This window comes from Vulpes lagopus, chromosome 21 (assembly GCF_018345385.1).
Source record: "Vulpes lagopus strain Blue_001 chromosome 21, ASM1834538v1, whole genome shotgun sequence".
Classification (NCBI taxonomy): Eukaryota; Metazoa; Chordata; class Mammalia; order Carnivora; family Canidae; genus Vulpes; species Vulpes lagopus.
Window position 1 is genome coordinate 19,866,099 of NC_054844.1, and position 26,894 is coordinate 19,892,992.

Sequence of the window (26,894 nt, forward strand, 5' to 3'; positions counted from 1 at the left end):
TCACTTTATACTTCTCAGAATGGCTAAAATTTAAAAGACAAGAAATAACAAGTCTTGGCTAGGACATAGAAAGAAAGGAACCATCGTGCACTGTTGGTATGAATGTAAATTGATGTAGCCACTACAGAAAACTGTGTTCAGGTTCCTAAAAAAAATTAGAAATAGAATTACCATATGGTTTAGTATTTCGACGACTGGATATTTACTCAAAGAAAACAAAAACACATATTCTAGTTTCCTTTAATAATTATTGTTTTAAAGCTAATAAACAGCTACAGACACAACTGAAAAGTCGAAAAGTTATTAAAAAAAAAAAAGAGGAGAAAGCAAAAGACACATCCTTTACTCCACAATACAGAGCTGTATTAGTGTCCTCCCTCACCAAATCCCATGGGAGGCCGAAATTTCCATGTGCTCAAGAGGACTTTCCATTTTTTGTGCAGGAGGATGATATTGCATTCAAGTGTGATGATATCAAACCAAATATGTACTGGCACTGCTGAGTTCAAGTCTAAAGTTCATGCCCTAACTTCAGTGGGGTTAAGTGACCAAGCTGTGCTGGATCCCATAGCCAAAGTAGATAGCAAACCCAATCAGCATCCAGGCACCAAATAGGGCCCAGGTGCCAGCTTTCAGCTGCATCATTAGGTAAAAATTCAGAAAGATGCTCAAGAGTGGGAAGAGAGGCAGACCAGGTACCTTAAAGTGAAGGGCAGGGGCGCTCTGTGGCTGTCTCCAGATGACCCCAGTGATCCCAGTGATGAGTACGAGGACCACAACCACTGTGATCCACACTGGGTCTTCAGAAAGCAGACCTGGCCACTGAGTCAGCACCAGGCAAAGCAGAGTCAGCAGCAGAACAAGCAGTGAGGAGCAAACAGAGACAACCTGGCCAGAGAGTGGAGTGGGGGTGGGGCTGTTCGGAAAAAATAGTCTAGATAGAGTCAGCTTCTCTGCCATAGGTCCATTCTCCTCCACAACCTGTGCTTCGTTTTCCTCATTCTTCCTCTCAGGCTGATACCTGAGGATGAGTACACAAATAGCAACAAGAGAGTGAGGTATCAGGGACCCAACTGCACTGAGGTCCACAAGATAAGTGAGTCCAAAGAAGAATGTCACGACTGCTGCAATAACGCAAATGATCATGATGACCACAACCTGGGTGAATGTGTCAAAATAGGTCCTGGCAAGGGCATAGAATAGGAGGCCATCGTCTGCCATCATCCTTATATGACTATATATGGGGAGTGTAAAGTTTAAGATGCGTGCAGAAAGAATACAGAAAAATCCGAAAGTTACAACATAGAAGGCAGGGACCCAGCCAATATGGAGAAATACCTCAGGCAAGGGGCTACCAGGACGAAGCTGGTAGTAAGGCACCATAAGTGTAAGTGCTGCAGAGATACCAAAATACAACAAAGAGCTGATGAACAGTGAAACCACAATGCCCATAGGGACAGAATACTGGGGATTCTGGGCTTCTTCACCTCTGCTCACAATGTTGTCAAAACCAACAAAAGCATAGAAGCAGGTAGCTGCGCCACGGAAAATCCCCTGGAAGCCAAAAGGCATGAATCCTCCAGAGCCCAGAGAGCTCAAACTAGAGGTGTCATTGAGTCCAGCCTTCATGTAGTCCTCTTCTGTGAGCTTCCAGTTGCGCAGATCTCCCTTAATGATGCCAGAGATGATGACAAAACTGAGAAAGAAAACTTTAACCAATGTGAACCATTTGGAAATCTGGGAAAACTCAAAATCCCACAGATACCGGAATTCAATGAGGAAGAACACAAAACCCCTAACAAAGAAGCCTAGATATTTTGCAATGACCCGGGCAACATATGATGAAATGTTCTCAGTCAGGGTCTCAGATATCTGGTCCCCACGCAGGTTGTCAAAAATTAACATCCACACCCAAGCCAACACAACTGCATCAGCAACAAGGAAGAGGAGGAGGTTCTAGCCGGTGACAAAAGCACCAAGTTCACCTACAGTGACATAAGCGTGGACATATGCAGGGTCAGCATGAGGAACCCGGATACTCAACTCTGCATAGCACAGCCCAGCCAACAATGAGGCTAGGCCAGCCACCAAAAAGCAGATCACAGTCGAAGGTCCTGCTTGATTACTGATCACCTCCCCAGCCAGGAAATATACACCTATACCCACTGTGCGGCCCACACCCAGGGTCACTAAATCCAGTGTGTTCAAATATCTGATCCGGCTCACATCTTGCTTCAATGTACGTCTGCGTACCAGCTTTTGACCAAATCTGCGAAGTGCCTGACACAGCATTCCAGCTGGAATTGCAGAGGATTCGATGATCAGCGCTGTAGCAAGCCCAGAGTGGAGAGAGTCTGTGATCTGATTCAGTGAGGCTGAGTTAAGCTGAAATGGGTTGGGGCTGCTGAGTTCCTTTGCTCAGGCTTCAAAGATGCTGCTTCATATATCATCTGGTACGTGCTGTCATTCCATAATGCCTAAGTAAATGGTAAATATTTACTGAACAATGGTGTTAAACCAACCAACAATAGCTCAGAAGTCCCATGTAACCTGTTGCAGCCCAAATATCACAGAAACGGACTCTAAAGGACACCATAGACAAATCAACCATGCTTTCCCTACAGAAAAAAGTACCAAATATCTCCAACATTCTGCTTTTTTAAAAATAGATTTTATTTATTTATCTGAAGAGAGAGAGAGGGCACTCATATGCACGTATGCATGCACGCGTGCACACACACACACATACACAAAAGGGGGACAGGGGTAGAGGGAGAGGCAGAAGTAGACTGACTCCCTGCTGAGCAAGAAGCTCCAAGCAGGGCTCAATCCCAGGCCTCTGAGACCATGACCTGAGCCCAAGGCAGCCTTTTAACTAACTAAGCCACTCAGGCACCCCCTAATATTCTGCTCTTTTACATACTACATAATTTATTCCAATTTGGGTATGTCTGACACCTCTAGTTTCATGTACTAATTAAGCTGTAAGACACAGCGGGGCATGAATGTATTGTGCAATAATTCACATGAGGGGTGTGTTCTCTGTTCTTGAGCATGAGTTATGACACATTAATTCATGGATTAGTGGGCCTCTCTGTAATTGCAGACCCATTTTTAAAAATCATCTGTTGTTAATATACAAATATTGGTCCTCCAGCCTTAAAATCCTTAGCCCCTACATCTCCTAGCCAAGATCAGATGGCACTTTGGCCCCCTATCCCTCATTCTGCCTCTGATTCAGCTCTACTGATGGCCAAGAGTGTATAGTCCCCTTTCCCTACCTAGTCCCGCAGAGGTGCTCTGAACAGAGAGGAGGGAGGAGGAAGGGGCAGGGTCTTCATAACTACCTGCAAGAAGGAGAGGACCAGGCTGCCTGGGAAAGAAATGCTAGAGAAATGGGGGCAGCAGCCACCCCACATCCAGGATTGAGAAGGGAGAGGAGCCAGGAAGGTGGTTTTGGGAATTCTGACATTCAATACACCTCACCCAAAGTATCCAGGCAAAATTCACTACAGTTTTTGTGTCCACAGTTATGAGAATGTGATGGGCAGGGAGAAAAATATGTCACCCAGCTCAATAGCTCACAACCTAAACAATTCCTTCTGTCTCCTCCCTCTCTGGGCTCCAGGAGAGAAGGTGAGCTCACTTCTGCAGTTTCCTCACTGGCAACACTGTGCTCTGTACACACCTGCAATATCTGTAATGTCAGATTCCATGAGCCTGGAGACCAAGGTCTGCTCTTTGAGCTTGTATTTAAACCCTCACTTGTAACTCCCTATGAGTTTTTCATAAGGAGTTATTTGTAACTCCCACAAACCACTGTCTGAATATGCAAAATATTTTAATGAAGGAACACCACATGTGGTTCTTCTTTCCCCCTCCTCTGCTGCTATTCAAATGGTCCCCTCCTCAAGGGAAGCAAGGCTTTGGATTCACAGCAATGGCCTGGAAATGAGTAGTGGAGAAGAGAATAAAGTCACGTGGCCCCCACCCTCCTCCCTACTCAAGCTTTGGTTATGAGAGAACTTTAGGAATGTTGCCAGAGGTATTGACAGATAGAAAGATCAAGTCAAATTGAAAAGTCTTCTCTATAGATGATCAAAAGGAACCTTTGGATTATGGATAGCTAGGCCATCTACCTAGAAATCTACCTCGGATTTGCCATTCACCTGTTTCAATGTTATGTTTTATTTTAATTTTTTATTGGAGTTCAATTTGCCAACATTTAGCATAAAACTCAGTGCTCATTCCACCAAGTGCCACCCTCAGTGCCCATCACCCAGTCACCCCAACCCCCCGCCCACCTCCTTTTCCTTTTTTTTTTAAGATTTTATTTATTTATTCATGAGATACAGAAAGAGAGAGAGAGAGTGAGAGAGAGAGAGAGAGAGGATGAGGCAGAGACACAGGCAGAGGGAGATGCAGGCTCCATTAAGGGAGCCCAATGTGGGACTCGATCCCGGGACTCCAGGATAAGGCTCTGGGCTGAAGGCTGTGCTAAACCACTGAGCCACCCAGAGCTGCCCCCACCTCCCTTTTCACTACCTCTTGTTAATTTCCCATAGTTAGGTGTCTCTCGTGGTTTGTCACCCTCACTGATATTTTCACTCATTGTCTCTCCTTTCCCTTTATTCCCTTTCACTAATTTTTATATTCCCCAAATGAATAAGACCATATAATGTTTGTCTTCTCCGATTGACTTACTTCAATCAGCATAATACCCTCCAGTTCCATCCACGTTGAAGCAAATGGTGGGTATTTAACAACAAGCAGTGAGGTAGATAGGGAGAGTCGATTCTTTTTTTTTTTTTTTAATTCAATGTAGTTAACATATAGTGTATTATTAGCTTCAGGGATAGAATTTAGTGACTCATCAGTTGTATAGGACACCCAGTGCTCATTATAACAAGTGCCCTCCTTAATGCCCATCACTCAGTTACCTCATCCCTCCACTCCCCACCTAATCAGCAACACTGAGTTTGTTTCCTATAGTTAAGAGTCTCTTAGGGTTTGCTTATCTCTCTGTTTTACATTCCCCTAGGTCATCTGTTTTGTTTCTTAAATTCCGCAATGAGAGAAATCATATGGTGTCTTTCTTCTAACTTATTTGACTTAGCATAATACACTCTAATTTTATCCACATAATTTCAAGTGGTAAAATTTCATTCTATTTGATGGCTGACTATATATATATATATACCACATCTTCTTTATCCATTCATCTGTCAAAGGACATCTCAGTTCTTTATATATTTTAGCTATTGTGGACATTGCTTCTATAAACATTGGGGTAGGGATCCGTGGGTGGCGCAGCGGTTTGGCGCCTGCCTTTGGCCCAGGGCGCGATCCTGGAGACCCGGGATCGAGTCCCACATTGGGCTCCCGGTGCATGGAGCCTGCTTCTCCCTCTGCCTGTGTCTCTGCCTCTCTCTCTCTCTCTCTCTCTGTGTGACTATCATAAATAAATAAAAATTAAAAAAAATAAATAAACATTGGGGTACACGCACCCCCTATGAATCACTAAATTTATATTCCTTGGACAAATACCTTATAATGCAAATGCTGGGTTGTAGGATAGCTATTTTTGACCTTTTGAGGATCCTCCAGACTGTTTTCCAGAGTGGCTATACCAGTTTGCATTCCCACCAAGGGAGGGTCATTTCTTTTTTTATTTTTTAAAGATTTTTTAAAATCTATTTATTCATGATAGACACAGAGAGAGAGAGAGAGAAAGCAGAAACACAGGCAGAGGGAGAAGCAGGCTTCATGCCGGGAGCCCGATGCGGGACTCGATCCCGGGACCCCAGGATCATTCCCTGGGCCAAAGGCAGGTGCCAAACTGCTGAGCCACCCAGGGATCCCGGGAGGGTCATTTCTTAACTCATGGAAACTTTCTACACTATAAATGTAACTGAGGTATACCCTGCTCATCCCCAGGATTCAGATGCTTCCATGGTTCCCACTGCCCTCTTTCATAGTCCTTCTTTCCTTCATATTCTGTCCTGTGCTCATTCTGCCAGCCTCATCTCCTGCCCAGTTTCTGCTCTGGCTGCAAAATTCATGGCTCACCCTGTTCCCTTGCCTCTACTGCGCTCTTGGCCCCTTCATATTCCTATACCCTACTTCTCTTTGGGTTCCCAGTTCAAAAGTGCTTCCCTGACAGCTTATGCCTGCTTCTCCCTCCGCCTGTGTCTCTGCCTCTCTCTCTCTCTCTCTCTCTCTCTCTCTCTCTCTCTCTCTCTCTCTCTCTCTCTCTCTCTCTCTCTCTCTCTCTCTCTCTCTCTCTCTCTCTCTCTCTCTCTCTCTCTCTCTCTCTGTGTGACTATCATAAATAAATAAATTTAAAAAAAAAAAAGGACACCTCAGGTATGGGATCCCTGGGTGGCGCAGCGGTTTGGCGCCTGCCTTTGGCCCAGGGCGCGATCCTGGAGACCCGGGATCAAATCCCACATCAGGCTCCCGGTGCATGGAGCCTGCTTCTCCCTCTGCCTGTGTCTCTGCCTCTCTCTCTCTCTCTCTCTCTCTGTGTGACTATCATAAATAAATAAATAAATAAATAAAAATTAAAAAAAATAAATAAATAAAATCTTAAAAAAATAAAAATTAAAAAAAATAAATAAATAAATTTAAAAAAAAAAAAGGACACCTCAGGTATGGGATCCCTGGGTGGCGCAGCGGTTTGGCGCCTGCCTTTGGCCCAGGGCGCGATCCTGGAGACCCGGGATCAAATCCCACATCAGGCTCCCGGTGCATGGAGCCTGCTTCTCCCTCTGCCTGTGTCTCTGCCTCTCTCTCTGAATAAATAAATAAATAAATAAATAAAATCTTAAAAAAATAAAAATTAAAAAAAATAAATAAATAAAAAGAAAGAAAACCCACAAAAAAAAAAAACATAACCAGAATGCACTCAGAACCAAGTGGTATACCATGCTGTTTCATTCTGTGAGATTTCCTCATTCCCATTCTCCCCACCTCTCTTAACTCATTTATGTTTTGGTGGTCAATTTTGGGCCTTCTACAAGTATTTCGGGTTTATATAAAATTTGGACTGAGCATCTTCTAATATACAGAACTTAATATACTCACAACCAAGAAGGTCATTGGACACCTCAGATAGGACACCTCAGGTATGGGATCCCTGGGTGGCGCAGCGGTTTGGCGCCTGCCTTTAAATAAAATCTTAAAAAAATAAAAATTAAAAAAGGAGTAAGTATCTGCAGGTAGATGGTTCCAGTTAAAATCACAACTTAGCCTCGTACCCAGTGACTCTGGACAAATTAGTTCACCTCTTGGGGCTTTAGTTTCCACAAGAGTCAAGTGGGAGTTAAATTCCTCCTAGGGTAGTTGTGACAAGTAAGTGAAATGTGCCTACGAAGTATGTAGCTAAGTGCCTAGCAAACAATATGGACTTAATATCATCTGGCTAATATTTCATATTGAAATTTGATCCAAAGTTCCCAAATGTTGATAATCAATTAGTCCTTATAAATGTCTAGTTTTAAAATTACCTACTAAAACTCAAGCTTGTTAGCTAGCCTTCATGATACAATGAAATCAGTTTTATTCTTTACAATTTGCCTCCAAACCCTAAGGATTCTAATTAGCTCATCCATGTTGGTGCTAAACACTTGGAGTCCTAAGCTCCAAGTGTTTAGGACTCTAGCTCCTGAGCTAGACTGAGTATCAAAAAATACAAGGCTTGGGACATGTGGGTGGTGAAGCAGTTGAGGATCTGCCTTTGGCTCAGGTAATCATTCTGGTGTCCTAGGAACAAGTCCCATATCAGGCTTCCTGCAGGGAACCTACTTCTCCCTCTGTCTATGTCTCTGCCTCTCTCTCTGAATAAATAAATAAATTCTTTTAAAAAAATACAAAGCTTGCGGTTCCTGGCTGGCTCAGTCAGTCAAGCAACTGACTCTTGATTTAGGCTCAGGTCATGAGCAGGGTCCTGGAATCAAGCACCACAATGGCTCTGAACTCAGCAGGGAGTCTACTTGAGAATTCTCTCTTCCTCTCCCTCTGTGCTTCCTGCCTCTCTCTCAAAAGAAAAAAGAAAGAAAGAAAGAAAGAAAGAAAGAAAGAAAGAAAGAAGAGAAGAGAAGAAAAGAAAAGAAAGAAAAGAAAAGAAAAGAAAAGAAAAGAAAAGAAAAGAAAAGAAAAGAAAAGAAAAGAAAAGAAAAAAGAAAAGAAAGAAAAAAGAAAAATGCAAGACTCAGGAAGATGGCGGAGGAGTAGGGTCCTCAACTCACCTGTCCTCACCAATTTTTCTAGGAAACTTGCAAACCATCCTGAAACCCTATGAATTCGACCTCAGACTTAAAGAGACAACAGGTGAAACACTACAGAGAGAAGGTTTTTTGCTGCTAACAAGGTAGAAAGGCAGAAGAAAAAAAGCAAGTGGGGGAGGGGCCCCACGAGGAGCCCGGCTACATCCCAGAGGTGAGAGCCTCCAGGACAGGAAAGCCCAGCCCCTGAGAAGCAGGAACTTTAAAAATTCCACACCGGATTCTTTCTGGACCCAAAAGCGCTCGGCAGGTAATCAGGCAGAATGACAGGAGGGGCAGTGAGCCTCCAGTTTCCCGGGCGCTAACAGAGGAGGTGCTTCGCAGGGGAGAGCGTGGTGAAGGGTGGGTGTGTGCAGCCCGCGGGGCCTCTGGGAGAAGCTGGTGGGTCAGGTGAGGGCTCCCTGCTGACTTCGGGAGCTGCGCCCCGGAGCATGATTCCAGCAGCGCAGGTCCCAGATCCCAGGGCGCCGGGGGACACAGCCTGTGCTCCTGTGCTCTTCCCAGGACAGGCGGAGGCAGAGGCAGGGAGGGCACAGGACAGTGAAGACTCTCCTGCTGCCAGGTGCCCCCAAGCTGTGCAGGTCAGCACCCCCGTTGGCCTGGGAGCACTTAGGCCAGTGCAGACTGGGAGACTGCGGTAGTTACTGCGGGGAGCTGACTCCAGAGCTGTGGACCTGGCCGCTGCCAGTGTGGCTGTTCCTCCTTGTGTCACCCTGTGCCTCGCAGAGGCAAGGCTACCAGGGAATGGGGGCCTCATGGGGTAAAAAGCTCCCCCTGAGCCTGGCACCCAGCAGGGGGTGGGGCAGCTCCCCCAAGTGCACACACCTGAGAGTCAGCACAGCAAACCCTCCCTAGAAGACCATCTGGAAGGACAGGGGAAGAGCAAGTTCTTGACCAAGCATCACTGGAAATCTCTAGGGGAAGTCGAGGGATTTACAGTATATAGAACTAGAGGGTACCCCTCCTTCCCCCTTTTTTCCAACACAACTCGTTTTGAACTCACACTAAAAATTTCCAATTATTTTTCTCTTTTCCCACCTTAACTACAATATTTTACCACCTCTTCATTTTTAAGATTCTACCTTTTTTAGTCTCATATTTCTACAATTACAGGTCCTAGATATATTTTCCACTTCTAGATTCCCTTCATCATACTCAACTTAATTTGGGGAGATATATAAGATACATTTTGTTTTGTTTTGTGTTTTTTGTTTTCTCTACCTCATTTTGTTCTACAATGGCAGAAATTAATACATTTTAAAACATGACCAGTATTTGGGTCACAAATTGGGTCTGAACCGATACCAAAAGATCGGGATAGTCCCCTGTATATTCTCAGACCATAATGCCTTGAAATTAGAACTTAATCACAACAAGAAGTTTGGAAGGACCACAAACACGTGGAGGTTAAGGACCATCCTGCTAAAAGATGAAAAGGTCAACCAGGAAATTAAGGAAGAATTAAAAAGATTCATGGAAACTAATGAGAATGAAGATACAACCGTTCAAAATCTTTGGGATGCAGCAAAAGCAGTCCTGAGGGGGAAATACATCGCAACACAAGCATCCATTCAAAAACTGGAAAGAACTCAAATTCAAAAGCTCACCTTACACATAAAGGAACTAGAGAAAAAGCAACAAATAGACCCCACCCCCAGCAGAAAAAGACAGTTAATTAAAATTCGAGCAGAACTAAATGATATCGAGACCAAAAGAACTGTGGAACAGATCAACAGAACCAGGAGTTGGTTCTTTGAAAGAATTACTAAGATAGATAAACCATTAGCCAACCTTATTAAAAAGAAGAGAGAGAAGACTCAAATTAATAAACTCATGAATGAGAAAGGAGGGATCACTACCAATACCAAGGAAATACAAATGATTTTAAAAACATATTATGAACAGCTGTATGCCAATAAATTAGGAAATCTAGAAGAAATGGACGCATTCCTGGAAAGCCACAAACTACCAAAACTGGAGCAGGAAGAAATAGAAAACCTGAACAGGCCAATAACCAGGGAGGAAATTGAAGCAGTCATCAAAAACCTCCCAAGACACAAGAGTCCAGGGCCAGATGGCTTCCCAGGGGAATTCTATCAAACGTTTAAAGAAGAAATCATACCTATTCTACTAAAGCTGTTTGGAAAGATAGAAAGAGATGGAGTACTTCCAAATTCGTTCTATGAGGCCAGCATCACCTTAATTCCAAAACCAGACAAAGACCCCACCAAAAAGGAGAATTACAGACCAATATCCCTGATGAACATGGATGCAAAAATTCTCAACAAGATACTAGCCAATAGGATCCAACAACACATTAAGAAAATTATTCACCATGACCAAGTAGGATTTATCCCCGGGACACAAGGCTGGTTCAACACTCGTAAAACCATCAATGTGATTCATCATATCAGCAAGAGAAAAACCAAGAACCATATGATACTCTCATTAGATGCAGAGAAAGCATTTGACAAAATACAGCATCCATTCCTGGTCAAAACCCTTCAGAGTGTTGGGATAGAGGGAACTTTCCTCGACATCTTAAAAGCCATTTACGAAAAGCCCACAGCAAATATCATTCTCAATGGGGAAGCACTGGGAGCCTTTCCCCTAAGATCAGGAACAAGACAGGGATGTCCACTCTCACCACTGCTGTTCAACATCGTTCTGGAAGTCCTCGCCTCAGCAATCAGACACCAAAAAGACATTAAAGGCATTCAAATTGGCAATGAAGAAGTCAAACTCTCCCTCTTTGCCGATGACATGATACTCTACATAGAAAACCCAAAAGCCTCCACCCCAAGATTGCTAGAACTCATACAGCAATTTGGTAGCATGGCAGGATACAAAATCAATGCCCAGAAATCAATGGCATTTCTATACACTAACAATGAGACTGAAGAAAGAGAAATTAAGGAGTCAATCCCACTTACAATTACACCCAAAAGCATAAGATACCTAGGAATAAACCTAACCAAAGAGGTAAAGGATCTATACCCTAAAAACTATAGAACACTTCTGAAAGAAATGAGGAAGACACAAAGAGATGGAAAAATATTCCATGCTCATGGATTGGCAGAATTAATATTGTAAAAATGTCAATGTTACCCAGGGCAATTTATACATTTAATGCAATCCCTATCAAAATACCATGGACTTTCTTCAGAGAGTTAGAACAAATTATTTTAAGATTTGTGTGGAATCAGAAAAGACCCCGAATAGCCAGGGGAATTTTAAAAAAGAAAACCATAGCTGGGGGCATCACAATGCCAGATTTCAGGTTGTACTACAAAGCTGTGGTCATCAAGACAGTGTGGTACTGGCACAAAAACAGACACATAGATCAATGGAACAGAATAGAGAACCCAGAAGTGGACCCTGAAATGTATGGTCAACTAACTTCAATAAAGGAGGAAAGACTATCCATTGGAAGAAAGACAGTCTCTTCAATAAACGGTGTTGGGAAAATTGGACATCCACGTGCAGAAGAATGAAACTGGACCGCTCTCTTTCACCATACACAAAGATAAACTCAAAATGGATGAGAGATCTAAATGTGAGACAAGAGTCCATCAAAATCATAGAAGAGAACACAGGCAACACACTTTTTCAACTTGGCCACAGTAACTTCTTGCAAGATACATCCAGGAAGGCAAAAGAAACAAAAGCAAAAATGAACTATTGGGACTTCATCAAGATAAGAAGCTTTTGCACAGCAAAAGATACAGTCAACAAAACTAAAAGACAACCTACAGAATGGGAGAAGATATTTGCAAATGACGTATCAGATAAAGGGCTAGTTTCCAAAATCTATAAAGAACTTATTAAACTCAACACCAAAGAAACAAACAATCCAATCATGAAATGGGCAAAAGACATGAAGAGAAATCTCACAGAGGAAGACATGGACAGGGCCAACATGCACATGAGAAAATGCTCTGCATCACTTGCCATCAGGGAAATACAAATCAAAACCACAATGAGATACCACCTCACACCAGTGAGAATGGGGAAAATTAACAAGGCAGGAAACAACAAATGTTGGAGAGGATGCGGAGAAAAGGGAACCCTCTTACACTGTTGGTGGGAATGTGAACTGGTGCAGCCACTCTGGAAAACTGTGTGGAGGTTCCTCAAAGAGTTAAAAATAAACCTGCCCTATGACCCAGCAATTGCACTGTTGGGGATTTACCCCAAAGATTCAGATGCAATGAAATGCTGGGACACCTGCACCCCGATGTTTCTAGCAGCAATGTCCACAATAGCCAAACTGTGGAAGGAGCCTCGGTGTCCATCGAAAGATGAATGGATAAAGAAGATGTGGTTTATGTATACAATGGAATATTACTCAGCAATTAGAAACGAGAAATACCCACCATTTGCTTCAACGTGGATGGAACTGGAGGGTATTATGCTGAGTGAAATAAGTCAATCGGAGAAGGACAAACATTTTATGTTCTCATTCATTTGGGGAATATAAAAAATAGTGAAAGGGAATATAAAGGAAGGGAAAAGAAATGTTGGGAAATATCAGGAAGGGAGACAGAACATAAAGACTCCTAACTCTGGGAAACGAACTAGGGGTGGTGGAAGGAGAGGAGGGCGGGGGGTGGAGGGGAATGGGTGATGGGCACTGAGGCGGACACTTGACGGGATGAGCACTGGGTGTTTCTCTGTATGTTGGTAAATTGAACACCAATAAAAATTAATTTAAAAAAATAAATAAATAAAAAGAAAGAAAACCCACAAAAAAAAAAAAACATAACCAGAATGCACTCAGAACCAAGTGGTATACCATGCTGTTTCATTCTGTGAGATTCCTCATTCCCATTCTCCCCACCTCTCTTAACTCATTTATGTTTTGGTGGTCAATTTTGGGCCTTCTACAAGTATTTCGGGTTTATATAAAATTTGGACTGAGCATCTTCTAATATACAGAACTTAATATACTCACAACCAAGAAGGTCATTGGACACCTCAGATAGGACACCTCAGGTATGGGATCCCTGGGTGGCGCAGCGGTTTGGCGCCTGCCTTTGGCCCAGGGCGCGATCCTGGAGACCCGGGATCAAATCCCACATCAGGCTCCCGGTGCATGGAGCCTGCTTCTCCCTCCGCCTGTGTCTCTGCCTCTCTCTCTCTCTCTCTGTGACTATCATAAATAAATAAATAAATAAATAAATAAATAAATAAATTTAAAAAAAAAAAAGGACACCTCAGGTAGACTACATTCTCCCTCCACTACAACTTCATCACCACCACCATCTCCCAGTCCCCCCCTTTATTTTCTTCTCCTTTTTTTTCCTTTTTTTCTCTCTTCTTCTTTGGGATTCTTGGCCTTTTATTTTTTACTACTTTGTTTTAAAATTTGTTTTTCACTTTAGTGGTCCTTTTGTATTATTTTGTTCTGATCTTTCTTTTCAATTTCTGGTCTCTGACCTAGGCAGAATCATCTAGGTTCAGAAGCACAATGGTAAGGCTACTGGTGGCTCTGGAAAAAAAAAAGAAGCATAAAGGATTCAAGAGACTTCATATCTACAGAATTTATCTCTAACCAGGCCAAAATTAAAAATCAATCAAATGAGATGCAATCCAAACTGGAGGTCCTAACAACAGGGTTAATGAGGTAGAGGAGTGAGTGACATAGAAGACAAGTTGATGGCAAGGAAGAAAGCTGGGTAAAAAAGAGAAAAACAATTAAAAGGCCATGAGGAAAGGTTAAGGGAAATAGATGTAGTCTCAGAGAGAAAAATCTATGTATAATTGGGGTTCCAGAGAGCCCCAAGAGAGACAGAGGGCCAGAAAGCATATTGGAAAAAATCATACCTGAGAACTTCCCTAATTTGGGGAAGGAAACAGGCATTCAGATCCAGGAGATAGAGAGGTTCCCCCCCCCCCCAAATCAATAAAAACTTTTCAACACCTCAACATTTAATGATGAAACTTGTAAATTTCAAAGACAAAGAAAAAATCCTTAAAGTAGCAAGAGAAAAGATCCCTAACTTATATGGGGAGAAATACTAGATTATCAGCATACATCTCCACAGAGACCTGGCAGGATATATCCAGGGTCCTAAATGAGAAGAACATGCAGCCAAGACTACTTTATCCAGCAAGGCTCTCATTCAGAATAGAAGGAGAGATAAAGAGCTTCCAAGATAGGCAGAAACTGAAAGAATATGTGACCACCAAACCAGCTCTGCAAGAAATATTAAGGGGGACCCAGTAAAAGAAAGAGGATACCCAAAAAAATAATCCACAAAAACAGGGACTGAATAGGTATTACAATGACACTAAGTTCATATCTTTTAATAGTAACTCTGAATGTGAATGGGGAAAATGATCCCATCAAAGACACAGGGTTTCAGACAGGATAAAAAAGCAAGACCCATCTGTTTTCTGTCTTCAAGAGACTCATTTTAGACCTAAGTACACCTACAGACTGAAAATCAAGTTGGAGAACTATTTACCATTCAAATGGTCCTCAAAAGAAAGCTGGGGTAGCAATCCTCATAGCAGATAAATTAAAGTTTATCCCAAAGACTGTAGTAAGAGGCAAAGAAGGACACTATATCATACTTAAAGAGTCTATCCAACAAGAAGACCTAACATTCATGAATATTTATGGCTCTAATGTGGGAGCTGCCAAATATATCAATCAATTAATAACCAAAGTAAAGACATACTTAGATAATAATACACTAATAGTAGGAGACTTCAACACAGCACCTTCTGCGAATGACAGATATTCTAAGCACAACATCACCAAAGATGCAAGAGCTTTGTTTTATTTTATTTTATTTTATTTTATTTTTAAAGATTTTATTCATTCATTCATGAGAGACACAGAAGAATGAGACAGGCAGAGACACAGGCAGAGGGAGAAGCAGATCCCATGCTGGGAGCCCGATGTAGGACTCAATCCTGGGTCCCCAAGATCATGCCCTGGGCTGAAGGTGGCACTAAACCACTGAGCCACCCGGGCTGCCCAGACACAAGAGCTTTAAATGATACACTGAACCAGATGGATTTCACAGATCTATACAGAACTTTGTACCCGAACGCAACAGAATACACATTCTTCTCAAGTACACATGGAACTTTCTCCAGAAAAGACCAACTACTGGGTCACAAATCAGGTCTCAACCTATACCAAAAGATTTGGATTGTTCCCTGCATATTTTCAGACCATAACACTTTGAAACTTGACCTCAATCACAAGAAGAAATTTGGAAGAAACTCAAGCACGTGGAGGTTAAAGAACAACCTCCTAAAAGATGAATGGGTCAACAGGAAATTAGAGAAGAATTAAAAAGATTAATGAAAACTAATGAAAATGAAGACACAACTGTTTAAAATCTTTGGGATATGGGGATCCCTGGGTGGCGCAGCGGTTTGGCGCCTGCCTTTGGCCCAGGGCGCGATCCTGGAGACCCGGGATCGAATCCCACGTCAGGCTCCCGGTGCATGGAGCCTGCTTCTCCCTCTGCCTGTGTCTCTGCCTCTCTCTCTCTCTGTGACTATCATAAATAAATAAAAATTAAAAAAAAAATCTTTGGGATACAGAAAAAGAAGTCCTGAGAGGGAAATACATCACAATGCAAGCATCCCTCAAAAAATTGGGAAAAAAAACCTCAAATACAAAAGCTAACTTCGCACTTAAAGGAACTGGAGAAAGAACAGCAAATAAAACCTACACCAAGCAGAAGAAGAGATAATGAAGATTTGAGCAGAACTCAATGAAGCAGAGGCCAGAGGAACTGCGGAACAGATCCACAAAGCCAGGAGTTTGTTCTTTGAAAGAATTAATAAGATAGATAAACCATTAGCCAGCCTTATTAAAAAGAAAAAAGACTCAAATTAATAAAATCACAAATGAAAGAGGAGCGATCACAACAAACAAGGAAATACAAACGATGTTAAAAACATATTATGAGCAGCTATATGCTAATAAATTAGGCATCTAGAAGAAATGGACGCATTTCTGGAAAACCACAAACTACCAAAACTGGAATAGGAAGAAATAGAAAACCTGAAGAGGCCAATAACCAGGGAGGAAATTGAAGTAGTCATCAAAAACCTCCCACGACACGAAAGTCCAGGGCCAGATGGCTTCCTAGAGGGATTCTATCAAATGTTTAAAGAAGAAACAATATCTATTCTACTAAAACTGTTCTGAAAGATAAAAAAGGGTGGAATAATTCCAAATTTATTTTATGAGGCCAGCATCATCTTAATTCCAAAACCAGACAAAGGCCCCACCACAAAGCAGAATTATAGATCAATATCCGCTATGAACACAGATGCAAAAATTCTCAACAAGATACTGTCCAATAGGATCCAACAGTACATTAAGAAGATTATTCACCATGACCAAGTGGGATTTATCCCCGGGATGCAAGGATGGTTCAACATTCCTAAAACAATCAACGTGATAGATCATATAAACAAGAGAAAAAACAAGAACCATATGATCCTCTCAATAGGTGTAGAGAAAGCATTTGACATAATACAACATGCATTCTTGGTCAAAACTCTTCAGAGTGTAGGGATAGAGGGAACATTCCTCACATCTTAAAAACCATCTATGAAAAGCCCACAGCAAATATCATTCTCAATGGGGAAACACTGGAATCCTTTCCCCTAAGATCATGAACAGGACAGGGATGTCCACTCTCACCACTGCTACTCAACACAGTACTAGAAGTCCTAGCCCAAGCAATCAGACAACAAAAAGAAATAAAAGGCATTCAAATTGGCAAAGAAGAAGTCAAACTCTCCCTCTTTGCAGATGACATGATACTGTATGTAGAAAACCCAAAAGACTCCACCCCAAGATTGCTAGAACTCATACAGCAATTTGGCAGTGTGGCAGGGTACAAAATCAATTCCCAGAAACCAGTGCATTTCTATACACTTACAATGAAACTGAAGAAAGAGAAAATAAGGAGTCAATCCCATTTACAATTGCACCAAAAAGCATAAGATACCTAGGAATAAACCTAACCAAAGAGGCAAAGGATCTATATCCTAAAAACTACAGAACACTTCTAAAAGAAGTGGAGGAAGACACAAAGATGGAAAAATATTCCATGCTCATGGGTTGAAACAGTTAATATTGTGAAAATGTCAATGCTACCTAGGGCAATTTACACATTCAATGCAATCCCTATCAAAATACCATGGACGGGATCCCTGGGTGGCGCAGCGGTTTGGCGCTTGTCTTTGGCCCGGGGCGCGATCCTGGAGACCCGGGATCGAATCCCACATCAGGCTCCCGGTGCATGGAGCCTGCTTCTCCCTCTGCCTATGTCTCTGCCTCTCTCTGTGACTATCATAAATAAATAAAAATTAAAAAAAAAAAAACAAAAAAAAAAACAAAAAAAAAAACAAAATACCATGGACGTTCTTCAAAGAATTGGGAAAAATAATCTTTTTCTTTTTAAGATTTTATTTATTTATTCATGATAGTCACACAGAGAGCGAGAAAGAGAGGCAGAGACATAGGCAGAGGGAAAAGCAGGCTCCATATAGGGAGCCCGATGTGGGGCTCAATCCCAGGTCTCCAGGATCGCGCCCTGGGCCAAAGGCAGGGGCTAAATCGCAGTGCCACCCAGGGATCCCTGGGACAAATAATCTTAAGATTTGTGTGGAATCAGAAAGGACCCCGAATAGCTAGGGGAATATTGAAAAAGAAAACCATAGCTGGGGGCATCACAATGCCAGATTTCAGGTTGTACTACAAAGCTGTTGTCATCAAGACAGTGTGGTCCTGGCACAAAAACAGACACATAGACCAATGGAACAGAATAGAGAACCCAGAAATAGGCCCTCAACTCTATGGTCAACTAATATTCAACAAAGCAGGAAAGACTATCCACTGGAAAAAGGACAGTCTCTTCAATAAATGGTGTTGGGAAAATTGGACATCCACATGCAGAAGAATGAAACTAGACCATTCTCTTACACCATACACAGAGATAAACTGAAAATGGATGGAAGATCTAAATGTGACACAAGAATCCATCAAAATCCTAGAGGAGAACACAGGCAACACCCTTTATGAACTTGGCCACAGCAACTTCTTACAAGATGCATCTATGAATGCAAGGGAAACAGAAGCAAAAATGACCTATTGGGACTTCATCAAGATAAAAAAATTTCTGCACAGCAAAAGAAACAGTCAACAAACTAAAAGACAACTGACAGAATGGGAGAAGATATTTGCAAATGACATATCAGACAAAGGGCTAGTATTCATAATCTGGAGAGAACTTATTAAACTCAACAGCAAAGAAGCAAACAGTCCAATCATGAAATGAGCAAAAGACATAAACAGAAATTTTACCAAAGAAGATGTAGACATGGCCAACAAGCACATGAGAAAATGCTCTCCATCACTTAACACAAGGGAATTACAAATCAAAACCACAATGAGATACCACCTCACACCAGTGAGAATGGGGAAAATGACCAAGACAGGAAACAACAAAGGAGAGGCTGGGGAGAAAGGGGAACTCTCTTGCACTGTTGGTGGGAATGTGAACTGGTGCAGCCACTCTGGAAAACTGTGTGGAGGTTCCTCAAAGAGTTAAAAATAGACCTGCCCTACGACCCAGAAATTGTACTGCTGGGGATTTACCCCAAAGATACAGATACAGTGATAAACCGAGACCTCTGGACCCCAATGTTTGTAACAGCAATGTCCACAATAGCCAAACTGTGGAAGGAAGGAGCCTCGGTGTCCATCGAAAGATGAATGGATAAAGAAGATGTGGTCTATGTATACAATGGAATATTACTCAGCCGTTAGAAATGATGAACACCCACCATTTGCTTCGCCGGGGATGGAACTGGAGGGTATTATGCTGAGTGAAATGAGTCAATCAGAGAAGGACAAACATTGTATGGTTTCATTCATTCTGGGAATATAAAAAAAAGTGAAAGGGATTAAAGGGGAAGGGAGAGAAAATGATTTGGCAATATCAGTGAGGGTGACAGAATATGAGAGACTCTTAACTCTGGGAAATGAACAAGGGGTAATGGAAAGGGAGTTGTGCAGGGGGTTGGGGTGACTGGGTGATCGGCACTGAGGGGAGCATTTGACAGGATGAGCACTGGGTTTTATACTATATGTTGCCAAATGAACTACAAAAAAAAATACCAAAAAATGATTAAAGAAGTTTAAGAAAAAGAAAAATGCAAGATTCAAGTACAAGAATAATAATAATAACAACAACAATAATAATATCATTACCTACAGATGCCTCATCTTATTTCTGGAGGAGACAGTATTGAGTACTATAGAGGTAAGAGCAATGACTATTATGGCAGAAATGCTGGATGTGAGTGAGCCCTGGGCTCTTCCATGAGACCACATGAACTCAGGGAATTTGTTCACTCTCTCTAGGCTTCAGTTCACTCATCCGCAAGGGACCTCACCTGACCCTCCTCACTGTATCAGCATGAGAATTCAGTGAGAAGATACATCATGCACCACTGATGGGAGCATTGCTGGGTCACCATCGGGAAGCACAATCCCAATGGAATTAAGAACACACACACACACACACACACACACACACCCATCCCACAATGCATCTCCCAGGTGCACACCCAGAAAACTGTCTCTTGAGTTCATAAGAGCCCATGTGAGTGTGTTCATCACAGGACTGTTTGTGCTGGCAGGAAGCGGGAGCTGTGCCAGCATCTGTTCCTAGAGGAATATATGTCATGTGTGCACAATGAAATATGGCACAGCAGTGAGAGATAATACAGTAGATACACAGATAGCAACATGGGTAGATCTCAAAAATAATGTTAAGTAGGAAAAGTAAAGGCAGGATGAGGTGTATAGAGCAATGCCATTATGTACATTATAAAACAGTAAAAAATGTGGTGTATTTGTCAAGGATACACATATATCTGTTTTAAAAAATGTCATGTTGTTCTTCTGCTCAAAATCTTACATTGGTTTCTCTTTTTATTCAGAGTAAAGTCAAAGTCTGCATTTACAATGACTTACAAAGTCCTATAGTATTTGCCACTGACCAAACTAGCTCTCACTGTCTGCTTCTCTCTCTTTCCACTCATTTCTCTCTAGCTACTGGCCTCCTAACCATTCTGGCCTCCTGTGTACTGGCTGTCCCCTATAACTGCACCACTTCTAGCCCAGATATCCACATGGTGGATTCCTTCACTGCATTGGGTGAAATAGCATGTTTGTTGCCCAGCCTTACTGATTCACTACACATACAGCTGCAGTCCCCTCCTAACCACCATACTTACCCCAGTCCTTCTTTTCCCATAGAACTGATCACTATTTAAGGAGCTACATGTCTTATTTGTTCCTAATTTGTCTCATTCCAAAGGGATGTAAGCACCATCAAAACATATTTTTTTCTTTTTTCTTTTTTTCTTTTTAATCTTTTATTGGAGTTCAAATTGTCAACATATAGCATAACACCCAGTGCTCATCCCACCAAGTGCCCCCCTCATTGCCCATCACCCAGTCACCCCAACCCCCCACCCACTTCCCCTTCCATTACCCCTTGCTCATTTCCCAGAGTTAGGTGTCTCTCATGTTTTGTCACCCTCACTGGTATTTTCACTCATTTTCTCTCTTTTCCCTTTGTTCCCTTCTTTTTTAATCTTTTACTCCTGGCTCTTTTTCCTACACCTATACCTGTGCCTGACACAATCAGCACTGTGTTTTTTGAGTGGCTGAATGTAACTAAATACATATACAGAGCATGGACTGGAAGAGCATTTATTTGTTAAATACACTAAAGCAAGTGCCCTCACTGAGGAGCGGAAATGAGAATAGAGATAAGAATGAAAGGGGAAAATAAATGCATTGAAAGGGGCCTGACAGGAAGAGATGGCATGAACATGCCATGTCTGAGAAAAGGACTGACCCCACCCTGTGCACTGCAGGTTCCACACAGGAACTGTAAGACCTAATGTTGTGAGAGAACCTGTTATTGAGCCTGATAAATGGCAGGCAATCAACAGATTTAAATTGAAGGGGAACTGGAATCTTGTAATCATCAGGGAATGGAGAATACAAAGAAGGAATACCTGCTAGAAAAAGGAGGAAGAACAAAGGAAGAGGGAGCACCCCTCTTACTAGATCCCTCTGAACCCATGTCCCTTTTCCCAATTCCTCTTTTTCCTTCAGCTCCTTCAACTATCCTTGGAGGCTCCTGTAGTTGGCATTAAGGATGCTTGTACCATGTTTCTCTCTCTGGGGAACCATCCTCATTCTCCTATCTCCCAACAAAGACACAACAGTGGTTCTTCACATTTGTTGAATCACAGATCCCTCTGAAGTTAGTCACCCTCAAAAATGTAATATACTCTTCAAAAGTCCATCCATGGACCCTGACCAGGAACCCCAGAGGAAGACTCTCTGAATGGCAGAGTCAAAGAGGGGTAATACCCGATAATTTCTGTTTCTCTGAACTGTGTTATGCGGTGTGGTCTTTGCACTCTTCCCACTTTTAGTGAAGATGAGCAACAGTGGGCCTATAAAGTATGAAGATACCAGAGAAGCAACCCAAAGAACAAAACTCTGGGAACTAAATGATGATATTTTATGATTCCAACAGAAGCAGGCAAAATTAACAAATGAACAACCAAACTTAAGAAGAGAAAGCAAATCCATGATGGGGAATCCTGAGAGAACCTACTATAAATCTAATTTATAACAATACAGAGCAACATCATCCTCAAATGTCATGTTCCAAAATAACCTTTTTCCCTGTAATTATCTGTGATTATTTTGATGGTTTCTATTCAGTCCAGACCCTCTGACCCAGCTGTCAGAGCCCCACCTTAATTCTGCCCCTACTTCTGATACATCACCTCCTTCCTAACTCAGCTTCTCATATCCTGACTTACCCTTCCTGGGATGAGTCTTTGGTCTGGATAAGTACCTACACTTCCAGGGATGCCCTTCTTGCTCCTGCCCAGGCTTAAACATCTAGTTCTTCTCATTCCTATCTATAACCTTTCCCTGCCATGTCAAAGAATCCATTCCTAAACCATCCTGACTGATCCCCATCTCTGACCTTCCTCCCCTTCTTACTAGCACTTACAACTTTTCCTAATGCTCTCTTGAAACTAATTTCCTTTTCTGTCAGCTTGTGTCCTGGGTGTATCACTTAAATTCCTTTACAGTCTAAAAGCATCCAGAAGGCAGAGCCAGAATCCATGTACCTCCTCTTCCTGAATTCCACACTCCCATCTCCAACCCTCACTATTCAAGCCAAATCTGCTCATGATTGTAGCAAGAAATCAAAAGAATTTTTTAGGAAAGAAAAATGAATATATAGATGTATTGATTGAGTATCTAGATTCCTCGAAGTAGGATTTTTTTTTGAAAGAGAGAAAAGTCCAAGGAAGAAACGAGAGACTAGAACATGCTCAATCATCAATTTCAAGAGCATGTTCTGAGGATCTTTCCTAATGAGGGCCCTGGGTCTGTGAATCTCCCTTTAATTAAAGAAGAATCTCTCTCAAAGGAGGTGCATGGCACTGATGTGGTTAAAGAAATGCAGAGGACGACCAGAGAACATGAAGACAGTTTGAATGAATCCCATAAGGCCCTCAGGCTCCACCCTTCTCTCCCTCCTCTCTGTGATTCTTTCATTCTCTGAGTTCCTTCCAAACTCCAAAACAAAGTTCCATCCCAGATGTCTCATAAGTACTGTCAAATCCAAGAATTCATCCATTGAATTACAGGCTGTCTTGCTTTCCCAGCCATCCCTGCACATTCTCCTTTGTCCTAAAGGTCATTGTGTTCACTTATCTGTCTGAAAAGGGTACTGCCCTCACTCTGGACCTTCCTTTTCAAAACAGGAAAAATTTTCCAAAGCAGTAAGTTCCACTGGTTCCCATAGTTGAGTGTTAACACTCCTACCAGTCTGGAGGTTGGCCTTCAAAGATAGTTTGGATATCAGTTGCTTTCCTGGAAGTCTGATAAGGACTTGAGAGGAAGGTTAATGAGGGCACTAAATGACTCTTTTCAAGTTCTCAAAGTTTCAGAGAAGTGGACTGTAAATGCAACATCTCTAGAGATTAGAGCAATTCCATTGTGTCCAAGCACAGCTCCTTCCTGATCCCAAAATATATAAATTCTCTAATCCTCCTTAACCTTTTCAGACAATGAAAACCTGAGAGACACTAAAACCAGTGACTCCCAAACAAAGAAGTCTAGGGCTTTATGGATAGCTGAGTTTCCCCACAGTTTCCAAACTTCTAATTCAGCAGCCTTGCAACTCTGGTAGGAGATAGTAAAGACTACAAGAGTAGAGGCTTTGAGTTCATAGCAAGAGCTTGAAATAATATTAAATGTGGTGCATGTTTACACTAACACTTCCATCGTGGAAACAGGTGAGAATACATACAAAGGCAAACAAAATAAAAGCCACCATCAACACTAGGATTGAGTCTCATACCCAGGGGTAGAAGAAATTTGTTGACAAAACCAAATGAAAAATGGAATCTTCCCATTTTCTCTTTCTCTTTGTGCCTTCTCTAGATAGAGGTCTGTGTCCAATCATCGTCCTCCATTTATTCATTCAGCAAATAGACTGCTCCCCATTTATTTAGTACTGTGAATAAAGCAAAGAAAAACACAAACATCTCTCCCCTCAAGTTGCTTACATTTCTGCAGTAGAAAGCAAACAGTAAACATATAATAAGAATATGCTTTGTGTTCAATTTTAATAGTGCTGCAGAGGAAAGGAAAGCAAGAAAAGGTTAGGACATTCTCAGAGTGGTTGTTGTGATTTTAAAATGGGTGGTCCAACAGGGCTTCACATTCACACTATAGTGCAACCATCACCAGCACCCATCTCCAGAACTCGTTCACCTTCCTAAACGGAAATTCTGTACCCATTAAAGAGTGACTCCCCATTCTTTCCTTCCTACAGTTCCTGGCAACGACCATTCTACTTCTACTCCCTGAATTTATATGAGGCACTTCATATAAATATAATCATACAATATAGTCCTTTTGTGATAGGCTTATTTCACTTAACATAATGTATTCAAGGGTCATCCATGTTTCAGCATGTGTCAGAATATCCTTCCATTTTAAGGCTGAATAATATTCCTTTTTTTTCAGATTTTTTTAAATTAATTTTTATTGGTGTTCAATTTACCAACATACAGAAAAACACCCAGTGCTCATCCCGTCAAGTGTCCACCTCAGTGCCCATCACCCATTCCCCTCCAACACCCGCCCTCCTCCCCTTCCACCACCCCTAGTTCGTTTCCCCGAGTTAGGAGTCTTTATGTTCTGTCTCCCTTCCTGATATTTCCCAACATTTCTTTTCCCTTCCTTTATATTCCCTTTCACTATTATTCATATTCCCCAAATGAATGAGAACATACACTGTTTGTCCTTCTCCGATTGACATACTTCACTCAGCATAATACCCTCCAGTTCCATCCACGTTGAAGCAAATGGTGGGTATTTGTCGTTTCTAATTGCTGAGTAATATTCCATTGTATACATAAACCACATCTTCTTTATCCATTCATCTTTCGATGGACACCGAGGCTCCTTCCACAGTTTGGCTATTGTGGCCATTGCTGATAGAAACATCGGGGTGCAGGTGTCCCGACGTTTCATTGCATCTGAATCTTTGGGGTAAATCCCCAACAGTGCAATTGCTGGGTCGTAGGGCAGGTCTATTTTTAACTCTTTGAGGAACCTCCACACAGTTTTCCAGAGTGGCTGCACCAGTTCACATTCCCACCAACAGTGTAAGAGGGTTCCCTTTTCTCCACATCCTCTCCAACATTTCTGGTTTCCTGCCTTGTTAATTTTCCCCATTCTCACTGGTGTGAGGTGGTATCTCATTGTGGTTTTGATTTGTATTTCCCTGATGGCAAGTGATGCAGAGCATTTTCTCATGTGCATGTTGGCCCTGTCCATGTCTTCCTCTGTGAGATTTCTCTTCATGTCTTTTGCCCATTTCATGATTGGATTGTTTGTTTCTTTGGTGTTGAGTTTAATAAGTTCTTTATAGATTTTGGAAACTAGCCCTTTATCTGATACGTCATTTGCAAATATCTTCTCCCATTCTGTAGGTTGTCTTTTAGTTTTGTTGACTGTATCTTTTGCTGTGCAAAAGCTTCTTATCTTGATGAAGTCCCAATAGTTCATTTTTGCTTTTGTTTCTTTTGCCTTTGTGGATGTATCTTGCAAGAAGTTACTGTGGCCGAGTTCAAAAAGGGTGTTGCCTGTGTTCTCTTCTATGATTTTGATGGACTCTTGTCTCACATTTAGATCTCTCATCCATTTTGAGTTTATCTTTGTGTATGGTGAAAGAGAGTGGTCCAGTTTCATTCTTCTGCATGTGGATGTCCAATTTTCCCAACACCATTTATTGAAGAGACTGTCTTTCTTCCAATGGATATTCTTTCCTCCTTTATTGAATATTAGATGACCATACATTTCAGGATCCACTTCTGGGTTCTCTATTCTGTTCCATTGATCTATGTGTCTGTTTTTGTGCCAGTACCACACTGTCTTGATGACCACAGCTTTGTAGTACAACCTGAAATCTGGCATTGTGATGCCCCCAGCTATGGTTTTCTTTTTTAAAATTCCCCTGGCTATTCGGGGTCTTTTCTGATGCCACACAAATCTTAAAATAATTTGTTCTAACTCTCTGAAGAAAGTCCATGGTATTTTGATAGGGATTGCATTAAATGTGTAAATTGCCCTGGGTAACGTTGACATTTTTACAATATTAATTCTGCCAATCCATGAGCATGGAATATTTTTCCATCTCTTTGTGTCTTCCTCATTTCTTTCAGAAGTGTTCTATAGTTTTTAGGGTATAGATCCTTTACCTCTTTGGTTAGGTTTATTCCTAGGTATCTTATGCTTTTGGGTGTAATTGTAAGTGGGATTGACTCCTTAATTTCTCTTTCTTCAGTCTCATTGTTAGTGTATAGAAATGCCATTGATTTCTGGGCATTGATTTTGTATCCTGCCACGCTACCAAATTGCTGTATGAGTTCTAGCAATCTTGGGGTGGAGGTTTTTGGGTTTTCTATGTAGAGTATCATGTCATCGGCAAAGAGGGAGAGTTTGACTTCTTCATTGCCAATTTGAATGCCTTTAATGTCTTTTTGTTGTCTGATTGCTGAGGCGAGGACTTCCAGAACTATGTTGAACAGCAGTGGTGAGAGTGGACATCCCTGTCTTGTTCCTGATCTTAGGGGAAAGGCTCCCAGTGCTTCCCCATTGAGAATGATATTTGCTGTGGGCTTTTCGTAAATGGCTTTTAAGATGTCGAGGAAAGTTCCCTCTATCCCAACACTCTGAAGGGTTTTGATCAGGAATGGATGCTGTATTTTGTCAAATGCTTTCTCTGCATCTAATGAGAGTATCATATGGTTCTTGGTTTTTCTCTTGCTGATATGATGAATCACATTGATGGTTTTACGAGTGTTGAACCAGCCTTGTGTCCCAGGGATAAATCCTACTTGGTCATGGTGAATAATTTTCTTAATGTGTTGTTGGATCCTATTGGCTAGTATCTTGTTGAGAATTTTTGCATCCATGTTCATCAGGGATATTGGTCT

At 41.8% G+C, this 26,894-nt stretch overlaps 1 protein-coding gene across 1 annotated transcript; it reads right to left on the reverse strand.

Annotated features, from left to right (window-relative positions):
* Positions 1–540: 540 nt before the first annotated feature.
* Positions 541–2,292, reverse strand: LOC121480142 (cationic amino acid transporter 3-like). The gene is given in 1 exon segment (XM_041736455.1): positions 541–2,292. A coding segment is annotated over 1 exon segment (1,752 nt).
* Between the last annotated feature and the right edge of the window lie 24,602 nt (positions 2,293–26,894).